The sequence below is a fragment of the Vanacampus margaritifer genome, chromosome 19, assembly GCF_051991255.1.
Source record: "Vanacampus margaritifer isolate UIUO_Vmar chromosome 19, RoL_Vmar_1.0, whole genome shotgun sequence".
In the NCBI taxonomy this organism is placed as follows: domain Eukaryota; kingdom Metazoa; phylum Chordata; class Actinopteri; order Syngnathiformes; family Syngnathidae; genus Vanacampus; species Vanacampus margaritifer.
In genome coordinates this window covers 15,482,957-15,508,094 of record NC_135450.1, presented here as the reverse complement: position 1 = coordinate 15,508,094, position 25,138 = coordinate 15,482,957, and the positions used below count along the sequence as shown (strand labels likewise).

The following is a 25,138-nucleotide window of genomic DNA, read 5'->3' as shown; positions in this document are numbered from 1 at the left end:
ACCTCCTCGTCTCCTACCCCCACCGTGCCCTACATTAAGGCAAGCAATGGACCATCTGCCGCCGCGTCTATTGTCCCGACTGTTTCCACTCTTCCTCTTGTTTCGAGGCCTCCGTGGCGTGCCTAAATTGGGATCATCTCGCTATTTTTGAGTTGAACCAAACTAAGAGGACTTTTGTACCGGGGTCACCCCGTGAGAGAGCTTGAAATAAATGTAACCAAGAGTCACATGTTTCTTTTAGAAGCCTCTCGGTTCCAAAAGTAAGTATTCAAGAGGAACATCCTCTTGACAACAGATTTGAGATGAGAATCAGGTGAATCGCCAGGGAGGGTCATGAAGAGTTTAGCTTTAAAAAAAATTCTGTTGAGAGTCGTCTTTCCTGTCGGGCAGTTCAGGACAGGCTACAATCCGTGCAATGATGAAATTCCATCACAAAACGTATTAAGACCTCGCCACGCAGATTATGCGGGTGCAGGGACAGGCTCGATCAGAGTTGTTATTTATTTGGACTTCGACATCGCTGTGACAATCGTAAGGCGCTTAGTTGAGACGCAGATAAAGGCGAGTTTGGCTAAATCGATGGCTGGCAACGGGACGCCGCGCAAATGCCCTTTTATCTTGCCATCTGTTAGCGCGCGTTTCCGTATTGACGCTAGCGGGCCGACCGCCGGCCGTGACCGTGCGATTATCTGCAACTCTGGAGATGTTCCTGGTTTCTTCCTCCGATCCTCTTTGAAGAGTTGGCCGCAGGTTCGGCAGATGATCAGATCATGTCTGATGACTCTCAGGCCCATTTAAGCCAGAGTCCTTCTGTTTGCTGGAAAGTGGACAAAAAAAAAATTTGGGAGTGAGGTCGCTTGATGGCAACCCAGGAAAATATCATTGTGAGCATTTGCAGGGATCCTTGAGTTATGCGATGTGAAGTCATTAAATATTTGTAAGAAAAACACTTCTGGCTATAAATGAACAATGGAACTTAGGAAAAAAAAGTATCTCAGTTCATTCACTATTTTCGGTTCCCGAGCAGTCTTGGCGTAGACGTGCGGGGAAGGCTCAGTTGTGCTTTTTCTCACGCTGCGTAAACATCATTGGCTCCGTGCGGCACACATTGCAAGTGTCTGTTTTATTTGCTTTAAATTAGCCCTCAGTATGGCTCCAAATGACGCCGGAGAGAAAGTTATTAGGGAGCCTTAATGTATTTCAGCGTGTCACTTTCTAAACATGAGAATGTTGTGTGTGATCTCACTGCGGAGTTCGGGTTGGCAAAATCGACCATTTGTATTATTGTGATAACATTAAAGGCATACTTGACTCATTGAGCCATTTTCGGCAGTAAAAAGTTAATATTTTGTCTAGAATGAATTTGATAACGTCATATTTTTCTTGTCCAATTAATAACTTTCAAAACGAATCACCTGTGCTGAGGAAGTAGATAACGACCAATCATGGATCACCTCTTTTCTGGGTTTGGTCAGCAAACTGAACCATAATTATTCGTTATTTACTTCCTCAGCACAGCTGATGTCATCTTCAGTCGACAGCAAGTGGAAAAATTTGTATTTAAAAAGGTATTAATTGTACATGAAATATAATGAAAATATGAAGTTTTTGCTGCTGAAAATGGCTCAATTATTCAAGCGTCCCTTTAAAAAATACCCTAAACTGTATTTTCACTTATTCCGATATTGTAGTTCATCGCGCACTATTGACCACCTTGGAATTTGGGATGCGTGTGAAACACAAGTTTAGTTTTAGCCATAGAAGCGAAACTCTCATGAACCGCGGCCCCTCTGAATATAGTTATCAAATTTCACACGGCGCCCTGCCAGCGTCCATGAATGATTTAACGGCGTATATCTCAAAGCGCCGCGATTTGACTCGCGCGTGAACCCGGCACGCCAACGCTCGGGCGCGATCCGAATCTCAGCCAGTTTCTTTGATGATTCCTCCGCGATGTATGCGACGCCTCGGCGATATTTGATCTGGATCTGAAAATTAATTAACGGCGCAAAAAAAGTCGAGCCGAGAGGGGGTTCGTGCGGCGCGCCAACTATCTTCCTATACGTTCCTCGTCGCCTTCGCTTGGCTCGCCGACAAAAGGGAATTCAAGTGCGGCTGTGGTGGCGGTTTAACGTGGCGGAGTGTTTTTTTTTTTTGTGTTGGTAGGGCTTTATAACGTTAAAAGGATTTCAAGAGTGCGATTGGTATCTCTAGCCAGAGCGCACACACTTAAACCCCTTAAGGAGATATAACGGCGTTAAAGGGCACATTGATAAAAGTGCCCTTGTCGGGGGTGCCGGTCTCCTCGGAGAGTTGATAGGAAGATCCAAGGGCGCTACAAAGAAAGGAGAACCCCCCCCCCCTACCCCCTTCATTTTTGCTTGTTGCTAGGATACGGTGCCCGTCTATTTAGTATTATGGGGTGCGCGTCATTGGCCCCTCTCTTCCCAGGCGAAACTGTGAAGAGTCTGTTGGGCAACGTATTAAACCAGGGGGGTCCAAAACTGTCCCGTGGGTCATTTGCTGCATCATATACTAAATTATCATTTGAGAGAATGCTATTCAAAAAAAAACAAGCAGTGTGAAAAACCACTACTACTACTAGTAATAAATTTGCTTTATACGTATACAGTGAACTGCAGCATATTTTCCGTGGATTTGTGTTGAAGCGTGCTAAAGAATTTAGTCAGGCCATAGCCTTATCTAATAGAGAAAAAAAGTGCTTTTCCGCCATCTTGTGACATTTACGCAAACCTTTTCGCAGGGGAACGCTAGAGCTTTTCTGGACATACAAAGATGCAAAGAAATACATTTCTAACTGAAATTGTACGTGTCTAATTATTATTATTATTATGTTTTTAAATACTTTTAATACATTTTCTTGAAAACTTCTTGGGCGGCGGCCAGTTTACTTTTTTTAAAAATCCCTACATTGCGTAAGTTTTACTACAATTCATGAATTGAAACAGAAAAAATATCATCCTTTGATTTTTCTGTCCTCCACAGTGGAAAAAGTTTGGTCACTTTTGTGCCGACCCGATTCCGAAGGAGCCATATGCTAGCGCTTAGCAGCTCTCCCAGGGCCGTGCAGATGACAAACGTTTCGCTGCGGACGTCATCGCGAGCCGGTTGGAAAGTTCTGGAGTTGCATCACAAAAAAGCTCGCCAAGTTCAGTGACAGTCGAGGCACGGACAACCCCCCCCCAACCCCCCCCACCCCCGCCACCCCCTTTCTCAACCCCTTGGTTATATTCAACACAGATGTGGCAAATAATGGAAAAGCTGACTGAGGCGTGTTTTTGCCAAGCTCGCATCAGCGTTCTATCGGGTACCGGCGTAGAGGAAATGCAGACAGAATGAGGTAGACGCAGTCGTAGAATTGTGGTGGTTTCGGTTGGGGGGGGGGGGGGGTCGGACGGATTAATGGCATTTCAATTCATTTCAATGGGGACAATTGGTTTGATATTCGTGTATATGACGTAACAGATTCAATTGACAATTCCATATCTGTTGTGGTTCTCCTCCATAGAGTTTGATTTTATCTTTAGACTTTCTTTGTCCTACATTCCAAGCTTTTCTAAACACACAAAGCGAGTTTGGAAATAGCAGCGCACCTGCAGAATGCTAAAAAATGCAAACTACAGAGGTTTCATATCCCCCCCCCCCCCCTCTCTGCTTTAGCGGGAAGTAAATATTTCAATAGATACATCCGTTTCATCTCCGGCCTTTTCTGCTCTTTTTACATCATTGCCTGTGCGAGCGCGTATGCATTTTTTAGCAGCGAGTCGGGCTCACGCACGTCGTACCAGCGATCGTCATGTCAGCCCGAAATAGAAAGCCGGCGAATGACTTCACGCGGACCGACAGTGTCGAGTCGAGCAGTGATTGCATGCACTGATTGCGCAATAGGACAAACACATCACACACTCCCTCGCATTCCAGCCCGATTCTTGTTTTTTTTTTTTTTCTTTTCTTTTCAAACAGACGCCACGCCTGATCGCTGGCCCGGTGTTTTCCAGTCGGCGGTCCGACTTATTTACGGCGCCCTTGTTGAGTTATAAGCCGCCAGTCCTCGCCAAGTCATTATGGCAAGGCCTCGCTCGTTTGCAGCGTTCTGCTCGGAACCTTCTAAATTATCCCGGAAGCGAGCTGACAGGCAATCTTGAGGGGAGCGAGCGCGACACATTGTCGTTATATGGCGTTGTAAAAAAAAAAAAAAGAAAAAAGAAAAAAAAGTGTTGTTAAGCAAGTCACGCGTCTTCTCCGTGAACGTCGGCCGACTACCTCGTGTACCAAACATGACATGACTCATATATTAAGATAACAAACTAAGCGAGAACAAATGTCAAATTGTCCCGGGCTGTAATTGCAGTTAGTGGACTTCATGCAACCCAGATGTGAAGCGCTTTTACTTTCCTTTTAAGCACACTGCTATTATTTTCAACCTGATTTAGCAAAATTCAGGACTTGCACCACCTTTTTTTATCTGGGCCCGGATCTTGGTCCCAGTCCATTGATTGACCGTTGATTCAAAACACGCAGAACATGGAGCACGCAAACTCCGCCCTGAATCCCAGCCAGTAGGAAGCGAGGCGAGCTAGCATATGTTCCCCGCGCTAATCTGCAGCTTTTATAGTAAGATGATTAGAGGATTGATAACCCTGCATTAAAAAAAAAAAAAAAAAGATTGTCTGGAGCCAACCAACGCAGGTCCATTTAGCCTCCTTTAAATGCTTACTTGATTTTAAAACAAGCATGAATTCAAATAAAGCTCCGTAGGAACAATTCTGAGGAGTCACGGGTTCCGCTTGGTGCGCCTAACCGAGTCCGAGCGGGACCACCCGCTGGCCCGCGGGTCCTTCTTGGTGTCCTGGCGGCTAATGCGAGCTGACGCAGCGTCTCGCCAAGGTCATCCGGCAGACAATGGAGGCCGCCAAGTGTCTGAAGCCCACCAAGCTGACCACATGCCAGTTTATTTGACATCTTGAATATTTTTTTAGAATCGATGACTGTACTCAAGAGATTATCCCCAATGGTTACTTCAGTAAATGGATAAAAAATCAACTATAAACTAGGGCTAGTCAAATTTAGTGCGTTTTGAGTTAATTTCAAGTTTTGTTTAACGCCACTCATTTTTTTTTTAACACGCAATTAATGACCGCCCCTTACTTGGAAAGCCTGTATGGGGGAATTCCAGTCGCAACGCAGGAGACATGTCAAAATTTAGCAGTAATACATTTAATAATAATACAAATTTGTGGAGACTGGGGTCAAGTTGTATTTTACAATTTTAAAAATGTGCAGAAATTGACAAGTTACTTCATGTTAAAGATTAGATAGCTCTTAATATGAAAAGAAAAATGCACTGAGCTGTCATCAACATCTTACAAATGCAATTATGCCATCTAGTGGCAGAAAAATGACCAACACAAATCAATATCACACTCGTCCCCCCCCATTTTTTTTAATTTTAACTCAATTTTATGAATTATTATGAAATTACTGTAAGAATGACTAAACGATGAAGCCATATTTCTGTTAGTTTTAATCCCGCCCAACACTTTTATGTTAACAAGAGTGTGGAAAACAATTTTTTTTTTGTACATTTAGAACAGATAAATGTATTTGTCGACTAATGGATCAAGCACCTGTTATTAATTTTGCTGTTTAGCTCCTTTATAAAGGACTCCAAGTTCAGTCCTGAAAGTGCGCATCCAGAATTTACAGAAAGTCAAAGTAGGGACGTGTGAGGTTTCAGGTTAAACAAAAGGATCCAGCTGCAGCATGTCACCCTCATGTATAATTTTCATGTCAACGTAATATTTTATAGTCTAGGTTTTAACTTTCACATTTCGCTCATGTCGGCACGCAAGCTCTTGGTTGCTGGCCAAATTGTCGAGGCGTACTTTTCCCGTTATGAGGAAGCGCGCAGACCCAAGTGCCGTCGTAACCGCCCCGCCGCGTAAGTCGTAAAGCGAAACCCAACACCCCCCCCCCCCACACACACACACACCCACCCACTCCCGAAAGCGACACTTGACGACCGCATGAAGGGGTATCACCGAGGTCTGCTGTAATGAAATTAGCGCTTGATGAGTTTCCATTAGGGTTTATGAGGTGTGTGCGTGCGTGTGTGTGTGTGTGTGTGTGTGTGTGTGTGTGTGTGTGTGTGTGTGTGTGTGTGTGTGTGTGTGTGTGTGTGTGCGTGTGTGTGTGTGTGTGTGTGTGTGTGTGCGTGTGTGTGTGTGTGTGTGTGCGTGTGTGTGTGTGTGTGTGTGTGTGTGTGTGTGTGTGTGTGTGTGTGTGTGTGTGTGTGTGTGTGTGTGTGTGTGTGTGTGTGTGTGTGTGTGTGTGTGAGAGACGGCGTCCCGCTGTAGCCTTCCATCGAATTGATCCAGGGTGGGCTAACCATCTGGCTATAAACCTTTAGACCCACTCGCTAATGGAATTTGTCCCCCCCTTTAGTGATGTGTGTGTGTATATAAATATGTGCGTGTGTGTGTGTACGGGTAAAAGCTACGCTAATAAAACTAATGGCTACATGTCTGACGTGGTGCTTCGGCCTAATTAAAGTAGAGAAAGTTATGATTAGATCAGATTGTTATATGCTCCGTATGTGTTGCTGTCGTAGCAGTTCTTCATCATGATCGTCAAATTTAGCATCAATGCTAATCTCTGTTAGCCCCATCACGTTATGTTAGCATAACAAGGGACCTTGGCGAGACAAAATGGCGTGGTTTAGTCAAACATTTTGGAGTTTTACATATACAATGTTCAATTCAGTAGTTTTACAGGTTGAAATGTTTTTAAAGCATGTGGGAGGGGTCAAACTTTTTTATTATTGACTGTGATAAAGACATCTTGATGAATTCTAAAGTAGCCAATATGAGTGCGGCAGCCATGTTATCGTAGAGCGACGGTGAAAATCCCGGCTGTGTACCGTAAACTCTCCCGATCCTGTCATCAGATCAAAGGCGATGCCCTAAATTTGCTAAATGTCTGCAAATGTCATCGTGGCCTTCAGGCTGCTTGATGAGGCCTGTTTGTTTCTTTCCTGAAGATCATGATGTCACTTTCCGCTCTGGATTTTTTTGGGCTGGAAGCGGTTGAAAACTGACACATAAAGCAAGACAATGTATATAGAAACACCAAAATAGTCAATCACTGCTAGCTTAATGCTAAGATATAACGGCTAACAGGCTAACAGAAATTAGCATCAACATTATGGTGCTCAAACTATTTTAATAACATACTGCAGTTCATTTCTGCTCTGTGGGAACAAAAGTTTGCCTGCTACTGCTTGAGTTCAATCAGTGAAATATTTTCCTCCAATATGATCTTTAAAGGGCTTGATGCCTACTCGGGGTCTATTTGAAAGGAAAACCATTAGACAAGATCAGACAACGTCGGGAATGCTCGGCAGCTCCGATCAAAGTGTGGGAAGAAGGAGAAAAAAAAAAAGCCCGAAAACAAGACGTTGTGGATGCGGCTCTCGTGCGTCTCGGCTCGGCAGGCAGCGCCGTGACAGCGTTAAAGCAGCAGCGGCAGCCGACTTGGCCTGTCAGGTCACGTATGTTTCCCCCCACCGAGAGGCGGCGGCGGCGTTTATGTAACTTGACTTTTCCTCTCTTTGATGTTTCATGCGCATCCGCGTTTGATATTTTCTAAGCGTAAAAGTAAACTCTTGTTTATTCCAGAAAAGTCCAGTGAAATGAATAGACTATTATTACATCTAGACGTCTTTTCTTTTTAAGAAAGTGTAAAGTCATTAATAATAATATATATATATATTTTTTTTTAATGAAACAAGGGTTCAACAATAGCAGGTGGAATGGTGTCAATAATGCTAGAAAAATGCTAACAATATAATTTGTTTATGCTTTTATTGAGTTTGAAGACTTTGAGACATTATTATTTTTTTTTTTTTGTGTTGCAATGATATTACATTTATAATAATTTATATTAGCTAAACACATTTGCCAGAAGCATTTTGCTAACCATGACATTTGCATAAGGTGGTTGCCTTACCTAAGATGGCGTCCCGTTAGACACACTTCCATTTATTTCCTGTTGTTGATAACTTTACGACTATTGTTTGCCGAGTTTCATATTACAGTAGATAAAAATACTTATTAGAAAAGTTAAGTTAAAAAAAATAAATTAAAAAAAAGTAAAACAAAACAAACATTTTGTCCAACACATTTTCAGAGCATCTGATTTTTACGTACCATAATGTGTTAGCATAATGCTATGCTCGGTGTGTTAGCATGCTAAAACAAACGCCTTCCCAGTATGGGGGTCATAATAAGTTTTTTTATAAACAAATAACAATTTGTAATGGAACAAAATTTCAGGAGAAATTTTAGCTACCCGATTGCTACGTACCATAATGTGTTAGCATAATGCTATGCTGGCTGTGTTAGCATGCTAAAACTTTTTGGTCTTCCCAGCGTGGGGGTCAACGGGAGGCCACGGAACCGTGCCAACATCCGTCCAATTTGAGCCGAGAGTACCGAGCAGCCGTTACGCAACTCCTCTCGCTCTCTGGCCGCCAATTAGAGCGCTAATAGCCCCGCCGACGTGCCGTTTCATCCGTCTAATCGGCGGCGGAGCTCCGCGTGACACAAGGGAGTTGTTGTTCCATCAGGTCTCGCCATTGGAGACCTTTTGTCCTTTCTGACAGGGAAATAATGTGTCCGCCGGGAAATGTAATCAAATGTACTAATGACAAACAATTGTCGCTTCAGAAATAGTCACTATTTGTCAGAGCGAAACATTTTTGGTCTATTGTTTTGATGGCATTTGTGAGATCATACTACTTTTCTACTAGATAGGGCTTTGGCGCCATCTTGTGGCATTTCAAAAAGCGCAGAAAAGCAGCAAATAGCTGGAGATCCACACAACAAAATGTGTGTGAACTGCCACTTTGTGAGGTCTCAATGTATTATTTTTGATTTGATATGACTAGAAAGAACATGATGAGGTAATTGTCCCGGGTCCCGCGCCGGATCATAAGAAGGCTTTGGAGTGCTCGTACTCAGCCGGCAATGTTTTCGCTCTTTGACTCTGCTTACATAAGCGCGACCTCGGCCAGCTCAGCACCGCCCTCTTTCAAAAGGAAACCTGCCCGCTATGCAGATTTATGCAAATGAAGGGGGAGGGAGGGCACCGACGCCATGGCAACGCGTGCTGGAATGAGGCTGCTGGAAGATCGGCCTTTTGTTTATCGCGACGTTTGCTGGCTGGCCGAAAGAGGAAACTACATTGAAAATAAATCTCGCGGCGGATCGCAATCACTTCGCCACAGATCATCTGGCGCTGAAGGAAATGAGTCACTTTCGCTCAATTGCTCTAAAAAATATTGTTTATGATAAATTTGTGACATTTAGTATTCAAACTATGAACTATAAATACACTTTTTTGCGGGTGTTACGGTGATTAGCTCGACTGACTCATCAGATCGCATCCTTTCAACTGCTTCCGTTTTTTCCCCCCGGGTTCGAGACACGTCTGCGTCCTTAGAGAAGATCAAATGTTGCGGCCTTCCTCAGACAAACAAACAATAGCCCCGAGCAATCCGGCGCTAATCTGCTCTGTTGCATCTTGCTCTGTAAATAGCCAGCGCGCGCGCACACGCAGGCACGTACGCACACACACAAGGGCAGTAATTAAGATTGCGGTGCAAATATAATCCCCGCGGCTTTGATGTCACGGGATTAAATCCAAACGGCGTCCATATTGCTGTTCTTCCAGCCTAATCAAAAGATTAAGGCCACGTCGCGCTAGGGGTCCACTAAACATCCACGTGGCCGGAAGTCGGGCCACATGGATACCACTTTGGTTAAGAGTAAGAATATAAGTACTTGAGTACTTGATACCAATGGTGATACCAAGCACAGATACTTGGTAATGCCATTTCATCATGTGATTGTGACTAGCTGTATCGGCCAATGCTTTTAAAAATGACCGTTATTTTCTCTCCCCGACTTTTGCTAATAATAATAATAAAAATAATAATAAAAACGATAATAATAATTAAAATGACATTTCAGTTAAAAACCATTTCACTTCAACTAATAAAAATCCATTAGCTTAATGCTAACATAGAATGCGAAACACTATTGAGCTAACTGATACGAATAGATACGAAATTATAAACCTTCTTACAAATGGAGCAGCAACACATACAAACTAGAGCTGGGTTTTAAAAATCCAATAATCAATATCGAATCAATTTTTCTTTTCGAGCGTGATATCGTTTTATAGAACCATGAATCGATTATTTTAGTATTTATTTTTACCCATAAATTAAACAACAAAATAGAATTTTAAAGGCTAAATTTTTTTGGGGTATTTTACTGTTTTCTTGAAATTTACTGTTCACGTGAATTTAAAAGTATTTTCTTATATTTAAGAAAGCCTTGACTTATGGCACTTTATGACAATTTTTTTAATTTAAATTTATATTTAATGTTTGTGGAGGTTTTTATCATGTCCTTGTTATTTAAAAAGAATTGATGATTCAAAATTAATCAATATCGGATTGAATTGAATCGAATCGAAAAGAAAAAAAACAACAACCCGAAATCGAATCGAACTGAACTCTTGTGAATCAAAATAGAATCGATCAATACCCAACCTTAAAACAAACAGCATCTAACAATACTTTTTGGCATATATTCGCTACATTGCAAAATTTCCACCGTCTCGTCATACCGTGGCACTTTCATGATTAGCGATTCTGCTTTTGCGTTGTCGGAACATAACGAAGAAAAATCCTGTCATTTTATCCCAAAGTGTGCATGTGATAAAAAAAAAAAAAAAAACGCAAGCGTCAGCGCTGACGGCAACGGAGGCGACAGGGGAGCGACCCGTCGTCACCGCGTGTGATCGCAACACGACGCGCGTCTGCGACGGCTATAAATAAAAGTCCCCGCGCACGTTCCCCGCCCGGAGTTGCTTGACAGGCGACTTGCTCCCAGACATCAGACGCAAATTCCGCTTCATAGACGGCAACAAGCGTGGCAACATTAGCGTGGCAACATTAGCGTGTCCCGGGCGACCTCAGTGCAAATTGAGTGAAGGGCGGCGGGGACTGTAATTACATCCGCCGTCGTGTCAGCAAGTCAATTGTTTTCAAGACGCCGCCAGGGAGTTGCGTTGAGGGAACAAACACCAGTCACAATTGAAGTTATTTGGCATTTTCATTTCCAGCTAAAATAGGTTGACACCGTTTCAATGTGTAGATTTCTAGTAATTCAAAATTGTCAATTCAATAATTGTACTGAAGAAGACACATTTTCTGTTCAATTTTTTGGAGGACTTTAAATAATTTAAATGAAATCTTTGTAATGAACCCCTCAAATAATATAATAATATTTTTTTAATTAAATCGAATAAATAAATGTTTTATTAATTTTTTACATTTTAATTAAAACAATAAAATTAGAGATAAAATATTTTTTCTCAAGACAGATATTTTTAATTAAAAAATGTTTTGGTAGTTTACTAATTTAAATTAGATAATATAATAAAAAGAACGTTGTTTAAAATAATTAATTGATTCATAAGTAATATAATAAAGTTTTAAGGTTAATATTAACAATTAATATTTACTTAAAACATTTTAGTTTAATACTTTAAATTTGAAAATGTCAATAAATAAGTAAAACAATTTTTTTTTAAAGTTATATGTCATTGAATAATTGTATTATTATTATTATTATTATTATATAGTGAGGTCACATTTTTTAATAATCACGCTTGGTTAAAAAAAAGAAGAAAAAAAAGAGAATACTAAAATACAAAAAAATATTGTAGTGGTTTAGTCCTTTAAATTATATACATCTAATAAACAAGACACATTATTTTAATTAAAAAAAAACACGTTTTTAATTCTTATGTAATTTAACCCTCAAAATACTGAAAAGTCTTGCATCTTGAGTTTTGAAATTCCAAATTCATCATTAGATTGCAAATTCAACCACTGCAATAAAAAAAAAAAAAGGCTGTCAAAAATAGCCATAGAAAAGCCGAAACCCATTTAGAATTTCTGCTTTTGCTGCTTTGAACCTCTGAGCGCCGTTTCCCCTTCCACATCTTGAGCTAATTGACCAGACTGAGCACACAAGCTGATCACAGGGGAGCCTCCAAATCTGCCTTGGAGCAGATGAAAGTGGACCCCTAAAAGCTCGGGGATCTCCGTTCTCAGCAGGCTACTAAACAGGCTGACAATCCGACTTGAAAACATGAGGGGCTCCCCCCCCCCCCCCCCCCCCCCGAACACCATTTTACCTAGCGCCTTTGATCCCGGGCGCGCCGGCGCGCCAACACTCCGTTCCGCGTGGGATTATTTGTTGTGAAAGCGCCTGACTCGCTGCTCACCTCCCGGAGGAACGGCCCGCGTTGACCTGCGCTAAACTCCGCCCTGGGTAGGAAAGGGTGTGTTCCGGACAAAAAATGCAGATGGGGAAACAAAGTGGACAAGTGGGACTGTGGAGAACAGATGTTATATTTTCACTTACCAAACTAACTTCAAATCAGAATGGATTTAGTTGAATTGTATTTTTTCCCTACTTTTGCACAAAATTGTTAAGTCTGTACAAGCATGCCTTCGTCAAAGGTGGAGAAGTATGAACAGTTGTGAATACCAGTCAGTGTTAGCACAAAAGCAGTGTCAGGAAAAGCCTACTAGAACAGCTGAACTTTATCTGGAGTTAATACCCGTTAAATGGTGTCTCCCTTTCAACATTCGTTTGAATGGCATTAGTTCATTCTGAACTATGTAAAAGGGGGTGCACACACTTTTGCAATCACATTGAACTATGTAAAAGGGTGTGCACACTTTTGCAATCACATTGTTTTGTTTCCATACCCTAATGAAAAAAAGATTATTTGTTTTTATGGCAATTGAGCAGCACAATGGCGGATTGTTTAGAAACAGCCCTGGCATTTCAATAGGGGTGTGTAGACTTTTCCTACTCATTGTCCACGCATGCAGAAAGGATGCAGTCGGTCGGGTCAGAGAGGGACGGCGGGCAAAGCTCGCTAGTACGGGGACGGGTTGGAGGAGAGAGGCTGCTGGAAGTGGGTCACAGTGGCGCACTGACGCGATTGAAAGTGACGTGTGGCGGGGATGGAGGTAGGGCGCTGTGGGAGGGGGGGGGGGGTGGTGGGGGGGACATGGCGTCCACGTCACTACACGCACGCACACATATTTAAAGACACTTGCAATGGAGTCAACATGAGGTGTGAATTTTGCTGTGCTCATGCCTAATTAACAAGGTCGCCTTTCAAACAGTCGCTAGCGAGCCCCCCACTCCCGTCCCGACGGCTAATTAGTTTATTTTCGGCCGGACCGCCTTCCTTGGGGGGCGGGGGGGGTGGACGAGGCTCTGATTGCTGGGCCAGCGAATGTTTCCAAAGTAACTCGATTAGAAAAGAGCATTTTTAGAAGTAAATATTTATTTTATAAAATACTTTGTTTTATAGTATACTGGTAGCAATTTTTTTTTAAAATTTTAATAATTATTTTTGTTTAGGAAGAATATTTTAACTGGTTAGAAAATATTGTAAAATTGTAGTAATCAAGACAGTTTTGTTTAGTTTTGTTTGATACATTTGAGTAGTTTAATAATTGAAAATTAAAAAAAAAAATTGTGTAGGGGGAATTTTTTAGTTTAATAAAAAAAAAATTTTTTAATTGTTAAATCGAATAGTTGTGGTAAACAAAACATTTTAAAATATCCAATATTTAACAATTTTAGATTAAAATTATTTAGTAAAAAAATATTTTTACAAGAAAAATACATTTAAAATGTAATGAGAGATTTTGCTTTATTTTTATTGTAAAACCTACAAGTCGTAAGAACTGTAATAACAAAGACACATTGGAGGCAAGATCTTGCTTTTGACGAGTGTGCGTGCGAGCGGGACCCTCCGTGACGGATTAGCGCCACGACCACTCGGACATGATGCTAAAGTTTAACCGCGGCCCCCCGCGGGGGCTTCTGGTGGCTCAAAGTCAAGTCCTGCTTTGGATACCCACAAAAACAGGCAATTTGAATGCGGGTTTGAGTGTGTGTCAATTTAGCATTTCAGCTAGCATGCTAGCATAATAGTGGGACTCCGAATTAGCCTCCAATGTGAAAAAAAAACAACCTCACTTCCTGTTTACATTCTTCCGGCCAATAAGAGACGACCATAAACAAGCAAGGATGCGCGTTGATTGGTCCATCCATGTTGCCCGACGAAGGTTAAAGAACCTTCACCTTAATCGGCTTGAGTGGTTGCGGAAGGTCAGGCCGGCATCAGATGAGTCCAGATTAGCGGGTCACAAGGCACAACCGGGAGATTAGTGGCCACCGAGTCTTTATACGGACACGCCGCCGCCGCCGTTTGTGTATTACGTCGCTTTGAGGGTATATGCTCCAGATTTGTGAGAAATGGATATGGTTTAAAAAAAAACATAACATTTCTGTCAACCGTAATCGGCCTTTTCCTGTTTACAATAATATTTGAAATTGGCAAACTACAACTTTAACACATTTAGACTTGCCTGTGTTTTAAAAACCGCCAAAGAAAACTTTTCCAACTCGTCTGTAAATATATCAAGTGAAATCGTGGTCAGGTGTCTTTTGTCTGACAAAAGCAGGCGGATCCCTCCCGAACCCGTCACCACGCGGCGCGCCGTTCTGACTCCAGCTTTGATGGTGCTGTAAATGAAACGCGCCTTTTTGGAGAACGGGCTCGGCGCCACCTACAGGGACCGGGATGACGAGCGTCACGTGGCTCCTGTCCACAGTTTGAACCCGCCGCAAAACAAGCGGGGAAACGCGTGATGCTCGTTTGCCGCTTTGACCGCAAACATGCGGCGGGAAAGAATGCTAAAGGACGTCGGGTCGGGTCACACAGGGAGAATCGCCAAAGGAATGTTGATGCTTTTCAACCCGACACCCTTTAACAGATGTTTTTTTCCCCCTTTCCAAGTGCATATGGGGATATGAAAACGAATAGCTGTTTTTTTTTTTTTTTTGGGGGGGGGGGGGGGGGGGTATTGTGGGGGTATTTGCCAAGTGTGACTTAAAAATTTTTTTTTATTATTTGAACATTGATACTGTGTACTACCAGTTTCATTTTTTTCATTTTTTGGGGGTTTATTTAAAATAAAAACAAATATAATAATTTTTTAAAATGTTTTTGGGGATCTAAAATCAACATTTGCTCTATCAAATTTAATTTTCAGCAAAAAAACAAGTTAAAAAAAATAAGTCATTTAATGTGAATCATTTAAATTCATTTAAAAAGTTTTTTTTAATTGAAAGAAAAACCTTTCAATTGCTGTCATTGTTCATAATTATTTAAGAATATTTGCCGTAGCAAATTTTATTTTTCACTTTAAAAATGATTAAAATGAACAATAACATTTGTAGTGCATATTTTAAAAAATGCATATACTGTATATATTTTTATTCCTGTTTTATTAGATTACCCCCCAAAAAACAACTAAAATTACAATAAAATATTCCATCATTTTTATGAATATTTCAACCAATCAGATTTCAAACTTAAAAAACGTGAATAATACATTTTATGTGAATAAATTAATATGCTTTTCTAATAATTCTACTCACATTTCCTTTAAGACATTTGTAAAAAAAAAAAAAAAAAATCAATTACTGTCACTTTTTAATATTTTTTTAATATATATATATATTTTTTTATAAATCCTCAATAGAATTGAACTAGTAACTAAAAAAAATGTATTTAAAAAAAGAAGTAATTTTACGGGCATCATTTTAGGAAAAAAAAGCAGCTTTTTTAAGCTTTCTTTTTTTTAATGATTCCATCACTGTCACTTTTTCATAATTATTTTTGATTCATCAATTAAAAGATAAAATAAAGAGGTGAACTAAATTGATTTTTTTTTTATATAAACTCCACCAATTCCATTTGAAAAACGTCTGTTGTTGTATAGCAAAGTGCGTGAAACCTTTCGTGAGCTCCTGCGGGTCTTCTGGCGCCGGCCACCGGCCACCGGCCGCCGCCTCGTTCTTCCCCGTCTTGACGTCTTTTGAAATGCTAATGGCGTCTCCTCCCTTCTTTTCTTCTTCGTCTTCTGCTGCAGATTCCTCCTCCAACTACATCCGGCAGCTGGAGACCAAAGTGCGAATCCTGGAGGACGACAACAACAAGCTGCTGTCGCAGGTGAGGCAGCGCGGGGGCCAAATTCCGTTAGTAAAGATCCGTAATCTGTCAATCGGCAACTAATCGATTAGCAAATCAATTGATAGTTTTTGACATTGTCCAAAATCCTCAGAATTGTTGACAGCAGACTAATCGTGTTGAATCAAATAAGAGATTTACAAACATCTGCTTTCATTTGGGAAAACAATGATAAACTTTTTTGCTCATTTTCTGACATATTATCGACCAAACCCGTATAAAAAGAAATCTGAGAATATTTAATGTTGAGAAGCTGAAATTTCATTCCTTTTGACCATTTCAAATTAATCAATTCACTGCCATTGACGGCTATAGACGTCAAAGATCCATTTTTACTGGGCTGGCAGTAAATGAGTTAAAAAGCTTTCTAAATGATTCCTCGATAACCAAAAATAATGAATTTAATTTATTTTATTTGTTTATTTTTTAGATAATAATAATAATTTGATGATGCACTAAATTATCAAAATTAATTATCGATTAATTTTATGATGGACTTGTCAATTAATCGTTGCACCATATATATATTTTTTTAAGTATTCAGCTGATTAATCGTCTGTCTGAATTGTATTCAGCTTAAAAGAAATCCACATGAGTGTCTTTCGAGCCGTTTCTGGGAGCTCACGTCGATTATCCAAAGCTCTGGAAAGGCGCTCGACGCTTTGAGTATTTTTGATCCAGACTGCGATGATGTCGAAATGGTCAAACGGCGGTCGAGCAAAAGATCCGCCGGCGGCCTGCGTTTGAACTCATCCAGAAGAAGCGCTATTTTTTATTTTTTTCATTTTTTTTTTCATTTTTTTTTTTTGGAGCGGAGCCCACAACACGAGATGATGCGAGTCATCGGCGGATGTCTGCGTGCGTCTCGGTGTTGATGCATGTTTAATTCATGACGGAGGCTTCAATGGCGAGCGTCGGTTAGCCCCCGTGGCAAAAGAGCGAGGAGACGCTAAATGACAGAATCCAGCGGTGTTAACCTCTCGATGACTTCGCCCACGTTTGGAAGATGCCAGCGTGGAGGTGGGAGGGGGACGAGGGGGAGAGAGGGGGGGGGGGGTGTTCGGGGAAGAGAAAGGGGTTCACGGCGAGGTCACACCAGCAGAGACGTAAGGGTTGCTCGTTAGATGCAACGACGGCGCTCTGGAAAAAAAACGACTCTCTTTCATCATATACCGTAACCACGACTTCTGTTATTTATTTATTTAATATATATATATATATATATATATTTTTTTTTTTTTAATGATTAATTAAATATATTTTTTAATGATTAATTTAATTTTTTTTTTTAATGATTAATTAAAACATTTTTTTTTTTACATATTTATTTTATTATTTTAGTGGTTGTTTTTATTTTTAAAGTTGGTTTTACTAGATTTTATGTGTATGATAGTGTGCGAATCTTAATTTTAATAAAAAGCACTTTGGAAACATTTGTTTATAAAATTTGCAATAGAAATAAAGTCGATTGGAGTTATTTTTCCTCATTACATACTTTCTTTTTTTAACTCATTGGATTGTCATACCTAACGCTTTAATTTGTACTACCCCCTCACCCCACCCCCCTCATCTATTTTACAAGCTTATCATTGTTTAATTTTAACTATGTATATTTTGACTTTTTTTTTTTTTTAAATGATCAATTTCACTTTGTTTTTGGATTTTATTTAATTTTTTCATTTTTTTTTTATGTCAGTGTCCTCATATGTGGTCAACAACATTCCTGTTTTTCCTTCTGCAGGCTCATAGCCGCTTTAGTTTATCACAGATACAAATGAAGAAGGTAACTCGTAAGCTTGTCTGTTTTCCACTGGCTTGTCTCTTTGGTGGCGGAACTTTCAGCACAGCTTTTTTGGCTTTCTTCTACAAAGGGTGGACACACACACACACACACACACACACACACGTACACAAAAAAAACTTGCCATCTCATCTCAAAACTCAAACCAATCAAGCCTTTCATTTTTGTCTGGATGCTAATATAAGCTAACAGCTTTAGCCTCGTGTTTGTTTGTTGTGTTGTGTTTTTTTGTCTATTTTTTTTTTAAATTTGGAATCTGAACAACATATATATATATGATAGGTTGATGATTTAAATCAAATCTGCATTACAAATGAACTTTGTCTCAGAAATGATGGCTAACTTTTTTCCATAATCACAAAAGGCTAGTAACAACTAACGGCTTTAGCTTTAGCCGCGTGATACTCTTTCATGCGTCATATAAACAAACGGAGTTCATTTTAAGATGGAAATGCAATTGGCTTTAAACATTAAACTTGACTCAAAGCTAATTTGTTACATTAATAAATGAGCTAATATAACGACCAATAGCAACCCTGAAGGCATTTTTATCTAAGCAGCAAATGTCTTTAGCCTAGTTTAGTCTCAAGTCAAAGCAGTTTGCGAGCGCGATGTTTGTCGCGTGTGTCCGGACCTTTTTTTGGCTCTTGTCCACGAATGATTTCCTGGCAAGGTGAGCAAAAAGGCTACAGTTGCTGTGTGGCGCATTCAAAAAGTTGCTCTTGTCTCGGCTTGTCGGGATGTCTGCTGGCGGCGGCATAAATATTTGAGACGACGAGAGCGTCACAGGTAGAGCCGAACATTCATAATGCAGTGAGTGCTTTATTTTTTTTACTCTTCTTTGGAATGATTGTTATGTTTTGTTACGTTATGGACTAAAAAGTCTCTGGAGTTTACGGAGGTGGGCCTCTTACGGGGGGGATTAGTCAAGTGGTTGTTAAACGTCCCGCTGTAAGCTTGAGGAGGACAAAAGTCTCTTATCACAGGAATGTTGACCTTCCTGTGGACCAGAGGCATAGTTTGCCATCAGGCAATTGCGTTTTTGTTTTTTTAAACAACCATGTAGTATTTTTTTTTAAATGACCATGTATAATAAAAGTTTTTTTTTTTTTTTACAATAAAGAAAAAAAAAGACCATGTATAGAAAGGCGTCTTTTTTTAATAATAAATGACCAAAGCATTTTTTTGCAAAATAAAAAAAAGACCATGTATAGAAAGGCGTCTTTTTTTAATAATGACCAACGCAACCTTTCCTAAAAAAAAAAAAAAAAGACCATGTATAGAAAGGCGTCTCTTTTTATAATAAATGACCAAAGTATTTTTTTGCAAAAAAAAAAGACCATGTATAGAAAGGCATTTTTTTTGCAAAAAAAAGACCATGTATAGAAAGGCGTCTTTTTTTATAATAAATGACGAAAGCAATTTTTGCAAAAAAAAAGACCATGTATAGAAAGGCATTTTTTTTGCAAAAAAAAGACCATGTATAGAAAGGCGTCTTTTATTATAATAAATGACCAAAGCATTTTTTTGCAAAAAAAAAAAAAAAAGACCATGTATAGAAAGGCGTCTTTTTTTTATAATAAATGACGAAAGCAATTTTTGCAAAAAAAAAGACCATGTATAGAAAGGCATTTTTTTTGCAAAAAAAAGACCATGTATAGAAAGGCGTCTTTTTTTAATAATAAATGACCAAAGTATTTTTTTGCAAAAAAAAAAGACCATGTATAGAAAGGCGTCTTTTATTATAATAAATGACCAAAGCATTTTTTTTGCAAAAAAAAAAAAAAAAAAAAGACCATGCATAGAAAGGCATTTTTTTTGCAAAAAAAGACCATGTATAGAAAGGCGTCTTTTATTATAATAAATGACCAAAGCATTTTTTTGCAAAAAAAAAAAAAAAAGACCATGTATAGAAAGGCGTCTTTTTTTTATAATAAATGACGAAAGCAATTTTTGCAAAAAAAAAGACCATGTATAGAAAGGCATTTTTTTTGCAAAAAAAAGACCATGTATAGAAAGGCGTCTTTTTTTAATAATAAATGACCAAAGTATTTTTTTGCAAAAAAAAAAAGACCATGTATAGAAAGGCGTCTTTTATTATAATAAATGACCAAAGCATTTTTTTGCAAAAAAAAAAAAAAAAAAAAGACCATGCATAGAAAGGCATTTTTTTTGCAAAAAAAGACCATGTATAGAAAGGCGTCTTTTATTATAATAAATGACCAAAGCATTTTTTTGCAAAAAAAAAAAAAAAAGACCATGTATAGAAAGGCGTCTTTTTTTTATAATAAATGACGAAAGCAATTTTTGCAAAAAAAAAGACCATGTATAGAAAGGCATTTTTTTTGCAAAAAAAAGACCATGTATAGAAAGGCGTCTTTTTTTAATAATAAATGACCAAAGCATTTTTTGCAAAAAAAAAGACCATGTATAGAAAGGCATTTTTTTTGCAAAAAAAAGACCATGTATAGAAAGGCGTCTTTTTTTAATAATAAATGACAAAAGCAATTTTTGCAAAAAAAAAAAAAAGACCATGTATAGAAAGGCATTTTTTTTGCAAAAAAAAGACCATGTATAGAAAGGCGTCTTTTTTTAATAATAAATGACCAAAGCATTTTTTGCAAAAAAAAAGACCATGTATAGAAAGGCATTTTTTTTGCAAAAAAAAGACCATGTATAGAAAGGCGTCTTTTTTTAATAATAAATGACAAAAGCAATTTTTGCAAAAAAAAAAAAAGACCATGTATAGAAAGGCATTTTTTTTGCAAAAAAAAGACCATGTATAGAAAGGCGTCTTTTTTTAATAATAAATGACGAAAGCAATTTTTGCAAAAAAAAAAAAAGACCATGTATAGAAAGGCATTTTTTTTGCAAAAAAAAGACCATGTATAGAAAGGCGTCTTTTATTATAATAAATGACCAAAGCATTTTTTTGCAAAAAAAAAAAAAAAAGACCATGCATAGAAAGGCATTTTTTTTGCAAAAAAAGACCATGTATAGAAAGGCGTCTTTTTTTTTGTAATAAATGACCAAAGCATTTTTTTGCAAAATAAAAAAAAGACCATGTATAGAAAGGCGTCTTTTTTTTATAATAAATGACGAAAGCAATTTTTGCAAAAAAAAAAACATGTATAGAAAGGCATTTTTTTTGCAAAAAAAAGACCATGTATAGAAAGGCGTCTCTTTTTATAATAAATGACCAAAGCATTTTTTTGCAAAAAAAAAAAAAAAAAAGACCATGTATAGAAAGGCGTCTTTTTTTAATAATAAATGACCAAAGCATTTTTTTGCAAAATAAAAAAAAGACCATGTATAGAAAGGCGTCTTTTTTTAATAATGACCAACGCAACCTTTCCTAAAAAAAAAAAAAAAGACCATGTATAGAAAGGCGTCTCTTTTTATAATAAATGACCAAAGCATTTTTTTGCCAAAAAAAAAAAAAAAAGACCATGTATAGAAAGGCGTCTTTTTTTAAATAATAAATGACCAAAACATTTTTTTGCAAAAAAAAAAGACCATGTATAGAAAGGCATTTTTTTTGCAAAAAAAAGACCATGTATAGAAAGGCGTCTTTTTTAATAATAAATGACCAAAGCATTTTTTTGCAAAAAAAAAAAAAAGACCATGTATAGAAAGGCGTCTTTTATTATAATAAATGACCAAAGCATTTTTTTACAAAAAAAAAAAAAAAAAAAAGACCATGTATAGAAAGGCGTCTTTTTTTTAATAATAAATGACCAAAGCATTTTTTTGCAAAAAAAAAAGACCATGTATAGAAAGGCGTCTTTTATTATAATAAATGACCAAAGCATTTTTTTACAAAAAAAAAAAAAAAAAAAGACCATGTATAGAAAGGCGTCTTTTTTTTATAATAAATGCTGAAAGCAATTTTTGCAAAAAAAAAGACCATGTATAGAAAGGCATTTTTTTTGCAAAAAAAAGACCATGTTTCGAAAGGCGTCTTTTTTTAGTAATAAATGACGAAAGCAATTTTTGCAAAAAAAAAAAGACCATGTATAGAAAGGCGTCTTTTTTTAATAATAAATGACGAAAGCAATTTTTGCAAAAAAAAAAAGACCATGTATAGAAAGGCATTTTTTTTGCAAAAAAAAGACCATGTATAGAAAGGCGTCTTTTTTTAATAATAAATGACCAAAGCATTTTTTTGCAAAATAAAAAAAAGACCATGTATAGAAAGGCGTCTTTTTTTAATAATGACCAACGCAACCTTTCCTAAAAAAAAAAAAAAAAGACCATGTATAGAAAGGCGTCTTTTTTTAATAATAAATGACGAAAGCAATTTTTGCAAAAAAAAAAGACCATGTATAGAAAGGCGTCTTTTATTATAATAAATGACCAAAGCATTTTTTTGCAAAAAAAAAAAAAAAAAAGACCATGTATAGAAAGGCGTCTTTTTTTTAATAATAAATGACCAAAGCATTTTTTTGCAAAAAAAAAAGACCATGTATAGAAAGGCGTCTTTTATTATAATAAATGACCAAAGCATTTTTTTACAAAAAAAAAAAAAAAAAAAAAGACCATGTATAGAAAGGCGTCTTTTTTTTATAATAAATGCCGAAAGCAATTTTTGCAAAAAAAAAGACCATGTATAGAAAGGCGTCTTTTTTTTAATAATAAATGACCAAAGCATTTTTTTGCAAAAAAAAGACCATGTTTCGAAAGGCGTCTTTTTTTAATAATAAATGACCAAAGCATTTTTTTGCAAAATAAAAAAAAGACCATGTATAGAAAGGCGTCTTTTTTTTATAATAAATGACGAAAGCAATTTTTGCAAAAAAAAAAAGACCATGTATAGAAAGGCGTCTTTTATTATAATAAATGACCAAAGCATTTTTTTGCAAAAAAATAAAAAATAAGACCATGTATAGAAAGGCGTCTTTTTTTTATAATAAATGACCAAAGCATTTTTTTTCAAAAAAAAAAAGAAAAAAAGACCATGTATAGAAAGGCGTCTTTTTTTAAATAATAAATGACCAAAACATTTTTTTGCAAAAAAAAAAAGACCATGTATAGAAAGGCATTTTTTTTGCAAAAAAAAGACCATGTATAGAAAGGCATTTTTTTTGCAAAAAAAAGACCATGTATAGAAAGGCGTCTTTTTTTAATAATAAATGACCAAAGCATTTTTTTGCAAAATAAAAAAAAGACCATGTATAGAAAGGCGTCTTTTTTTAATAATGACCAACGCAACCTTTCCTAAAAAAAAAAAAAAAAGACCATGTATAGAAAGGCGTCTTTTATTATAATAAATGACCAAAGCATTTTTTTGCAAAAAAATAAAAAATAAGACCATGTATAGAAAGGCGTCTTTTTTTTATAATAAATGACCAAAGCATTTTTTTTCAAAAAAAAAAAGAAAAAAAGACCATGTATAGAAAGGCGTCTTTTTTTAAATAATAAATGACCAAAACATTTTTTTGCAAAAAAAAAAAGACCATGTATAGAAAGGCATTTTTTTTGCAAAAAAAAGACCATGTATAGAAAGGCATTTTTTTTGCAAAAAAAAGACCATGTATAGAAAGGCGTCTTTTTTTAATAATAAATGACCAAAGCATTTTTTTGCAAAATAAAAAAAAGACCATGTATAGAAAGGCGTCTTTTTTTAATAATGACCAACGCAACCTTTCCTAAAAAAAAAAAAAAAGACCATGTATAGAAAGGCGTCTTTTATTATAATAAATGACCAAAGCATTTTTTTGCAAAAAAATAAAAAATAAGACCATGTATAGAAAGGCGTCTTTTTTTTATAATAAATGACCAAAGCATTTTTTTTCAAAAAAAAAAAAAAAAAAGACCATGTATAGAAAGGCGTCTTTTTTTAAATAATAAATGACCAAAACATTTTTTTGCAAAAAAAAAAGACCATGTATAGAAAGGCATTTTTTTTGCAAAAAAAAAGACCATGTATAGAAAGGCGTCTTTTATTATAATAAATGACCAAAGTATTTTTTTGCAAAAAAAAAAAAAGACCATGTATAGAAAGGCGTCTTTTTTTTTTTTTTTATAATAAATGACCAAATCATTGTTTTGTTCAAACAAAAACATGTCCTTGTATAGTAAGGCTTTTTTTATTTATTTATACAAAAACTAGTACACTTAATAGTATTTGTATCTTATTTGAAGATGAAAGATGTGAATTTAACCGAGAACGAGTCCCATTTTGTCGTTAGTGATGCTAAAGTTGGAAGTTATCCAGCGGGCTCCGTCGCTCTTATTATCCGGATGAGATCATCGAAGGCTTTGTTTCAGTCCAGCGGACGTGACATTTTTCTCGGCCAACAAGCCCGGCAGACAAACGTCTTTTGAATGATGGTAAAGCACTGTAAAGATCAGCCGGCGCTACGGAAGGATTGCAAAAGGTTAGCGGGACGCTAAAGCACGCGCTCGGGTGAGGCCACGCTCGGAGATGTGCCGCCATTTATAGCATTGGCGCATATTTACACCGACATTGAGTAAATCTGGCCTACTTTTTCAGTCTTGGAATTTGGTGCATGTTCTGCTGTGCTTCTGTTTGGAGGGGCTGCGGGTTCAAGCGGATTGTTTGTTTTAACGGCAGGATTTCTCTTCATATAGTCATAATCGTCACGATGTTTGCGTGTTCAGTGTAATCCAGGTGACTTGCGAGCCCTGCGGAAAGGGATGACCCTGTACCACTCCGAGTCGCAGCTGTCCTCGCTGCCCCAGCGACACGACGCTATGCACAACATGGTCAGCACACGCAGTCATCACAGTATTCTGTTCATGCCAGTGTGTCAGGTATGCTAACGCTAACGCTAATGTGTTTGTCGTTATTGTGCAGGGTTCAGGTCGTCTCCCCACCAGCGAATCGTCTCCGGCCACGGGATATTTGTCGTGTGTCCAGAAGCCCGAGGCCGTGGTGCACGCCATGAAGGTGAGCGGGAGGGCGGGGCTTCCACCGAGCCGAGTTTTCTTAGGCTGCCGCGGCTCACGTTGACTTTGGGCCCCTGCAGGTTCTGGAGGTCCACGACAACTTAGACAAGCAAGTTCCTGAAGACTACGAGGACGACCTCAGCGAGAAGGAGAAGGCCATCGTCAGGGAGATGTGCAACGTAGGTCAACACATGCACGCAA

The 25,138-nt window shown here is 37.8% G+C and overlaps 1 protein-coding gene across 2 annotated transcripts in view; it reads left to right on the top strand.

Annotated features, from left to right (window-relative positions):
- ccdc85cb (coiled-coil domain containing 85C, b) overlaps window positions 1-25,138 on the top strand; it is a 36,245-nt gene that overhangs the window by 8,178 nt on the left and 2,929 nt on the right. The window contains exons 2-6 of one of the 2 annotated variants that reach the window (XM_077553158.1): window positions 16,127-16,206; window positions 17,966-18,007; window positions 24,650-24,754; window positions 24,846-24,938; window positions 25,018-25,116. In XM_077553158.1, coding sequence (XP_077409284.1) covers window positions 16,127-16,206; window positions 17,966-18,007; window positions 24,650-24,754; window positions 24,846-24,938; window positions 25,018-25,116 — 419 coding nt within the window. The remainder of the gene's footprint in view (window positions 1-16,126; window positions 16,207-17,965; window positions 18,008-24,649; window positions 24,755-24,845; window positions 24,939-25,017; window positions 25,117-25,138) is intronic. The other variant, XM_077553159.1, reaches the window with a different exon arrangement.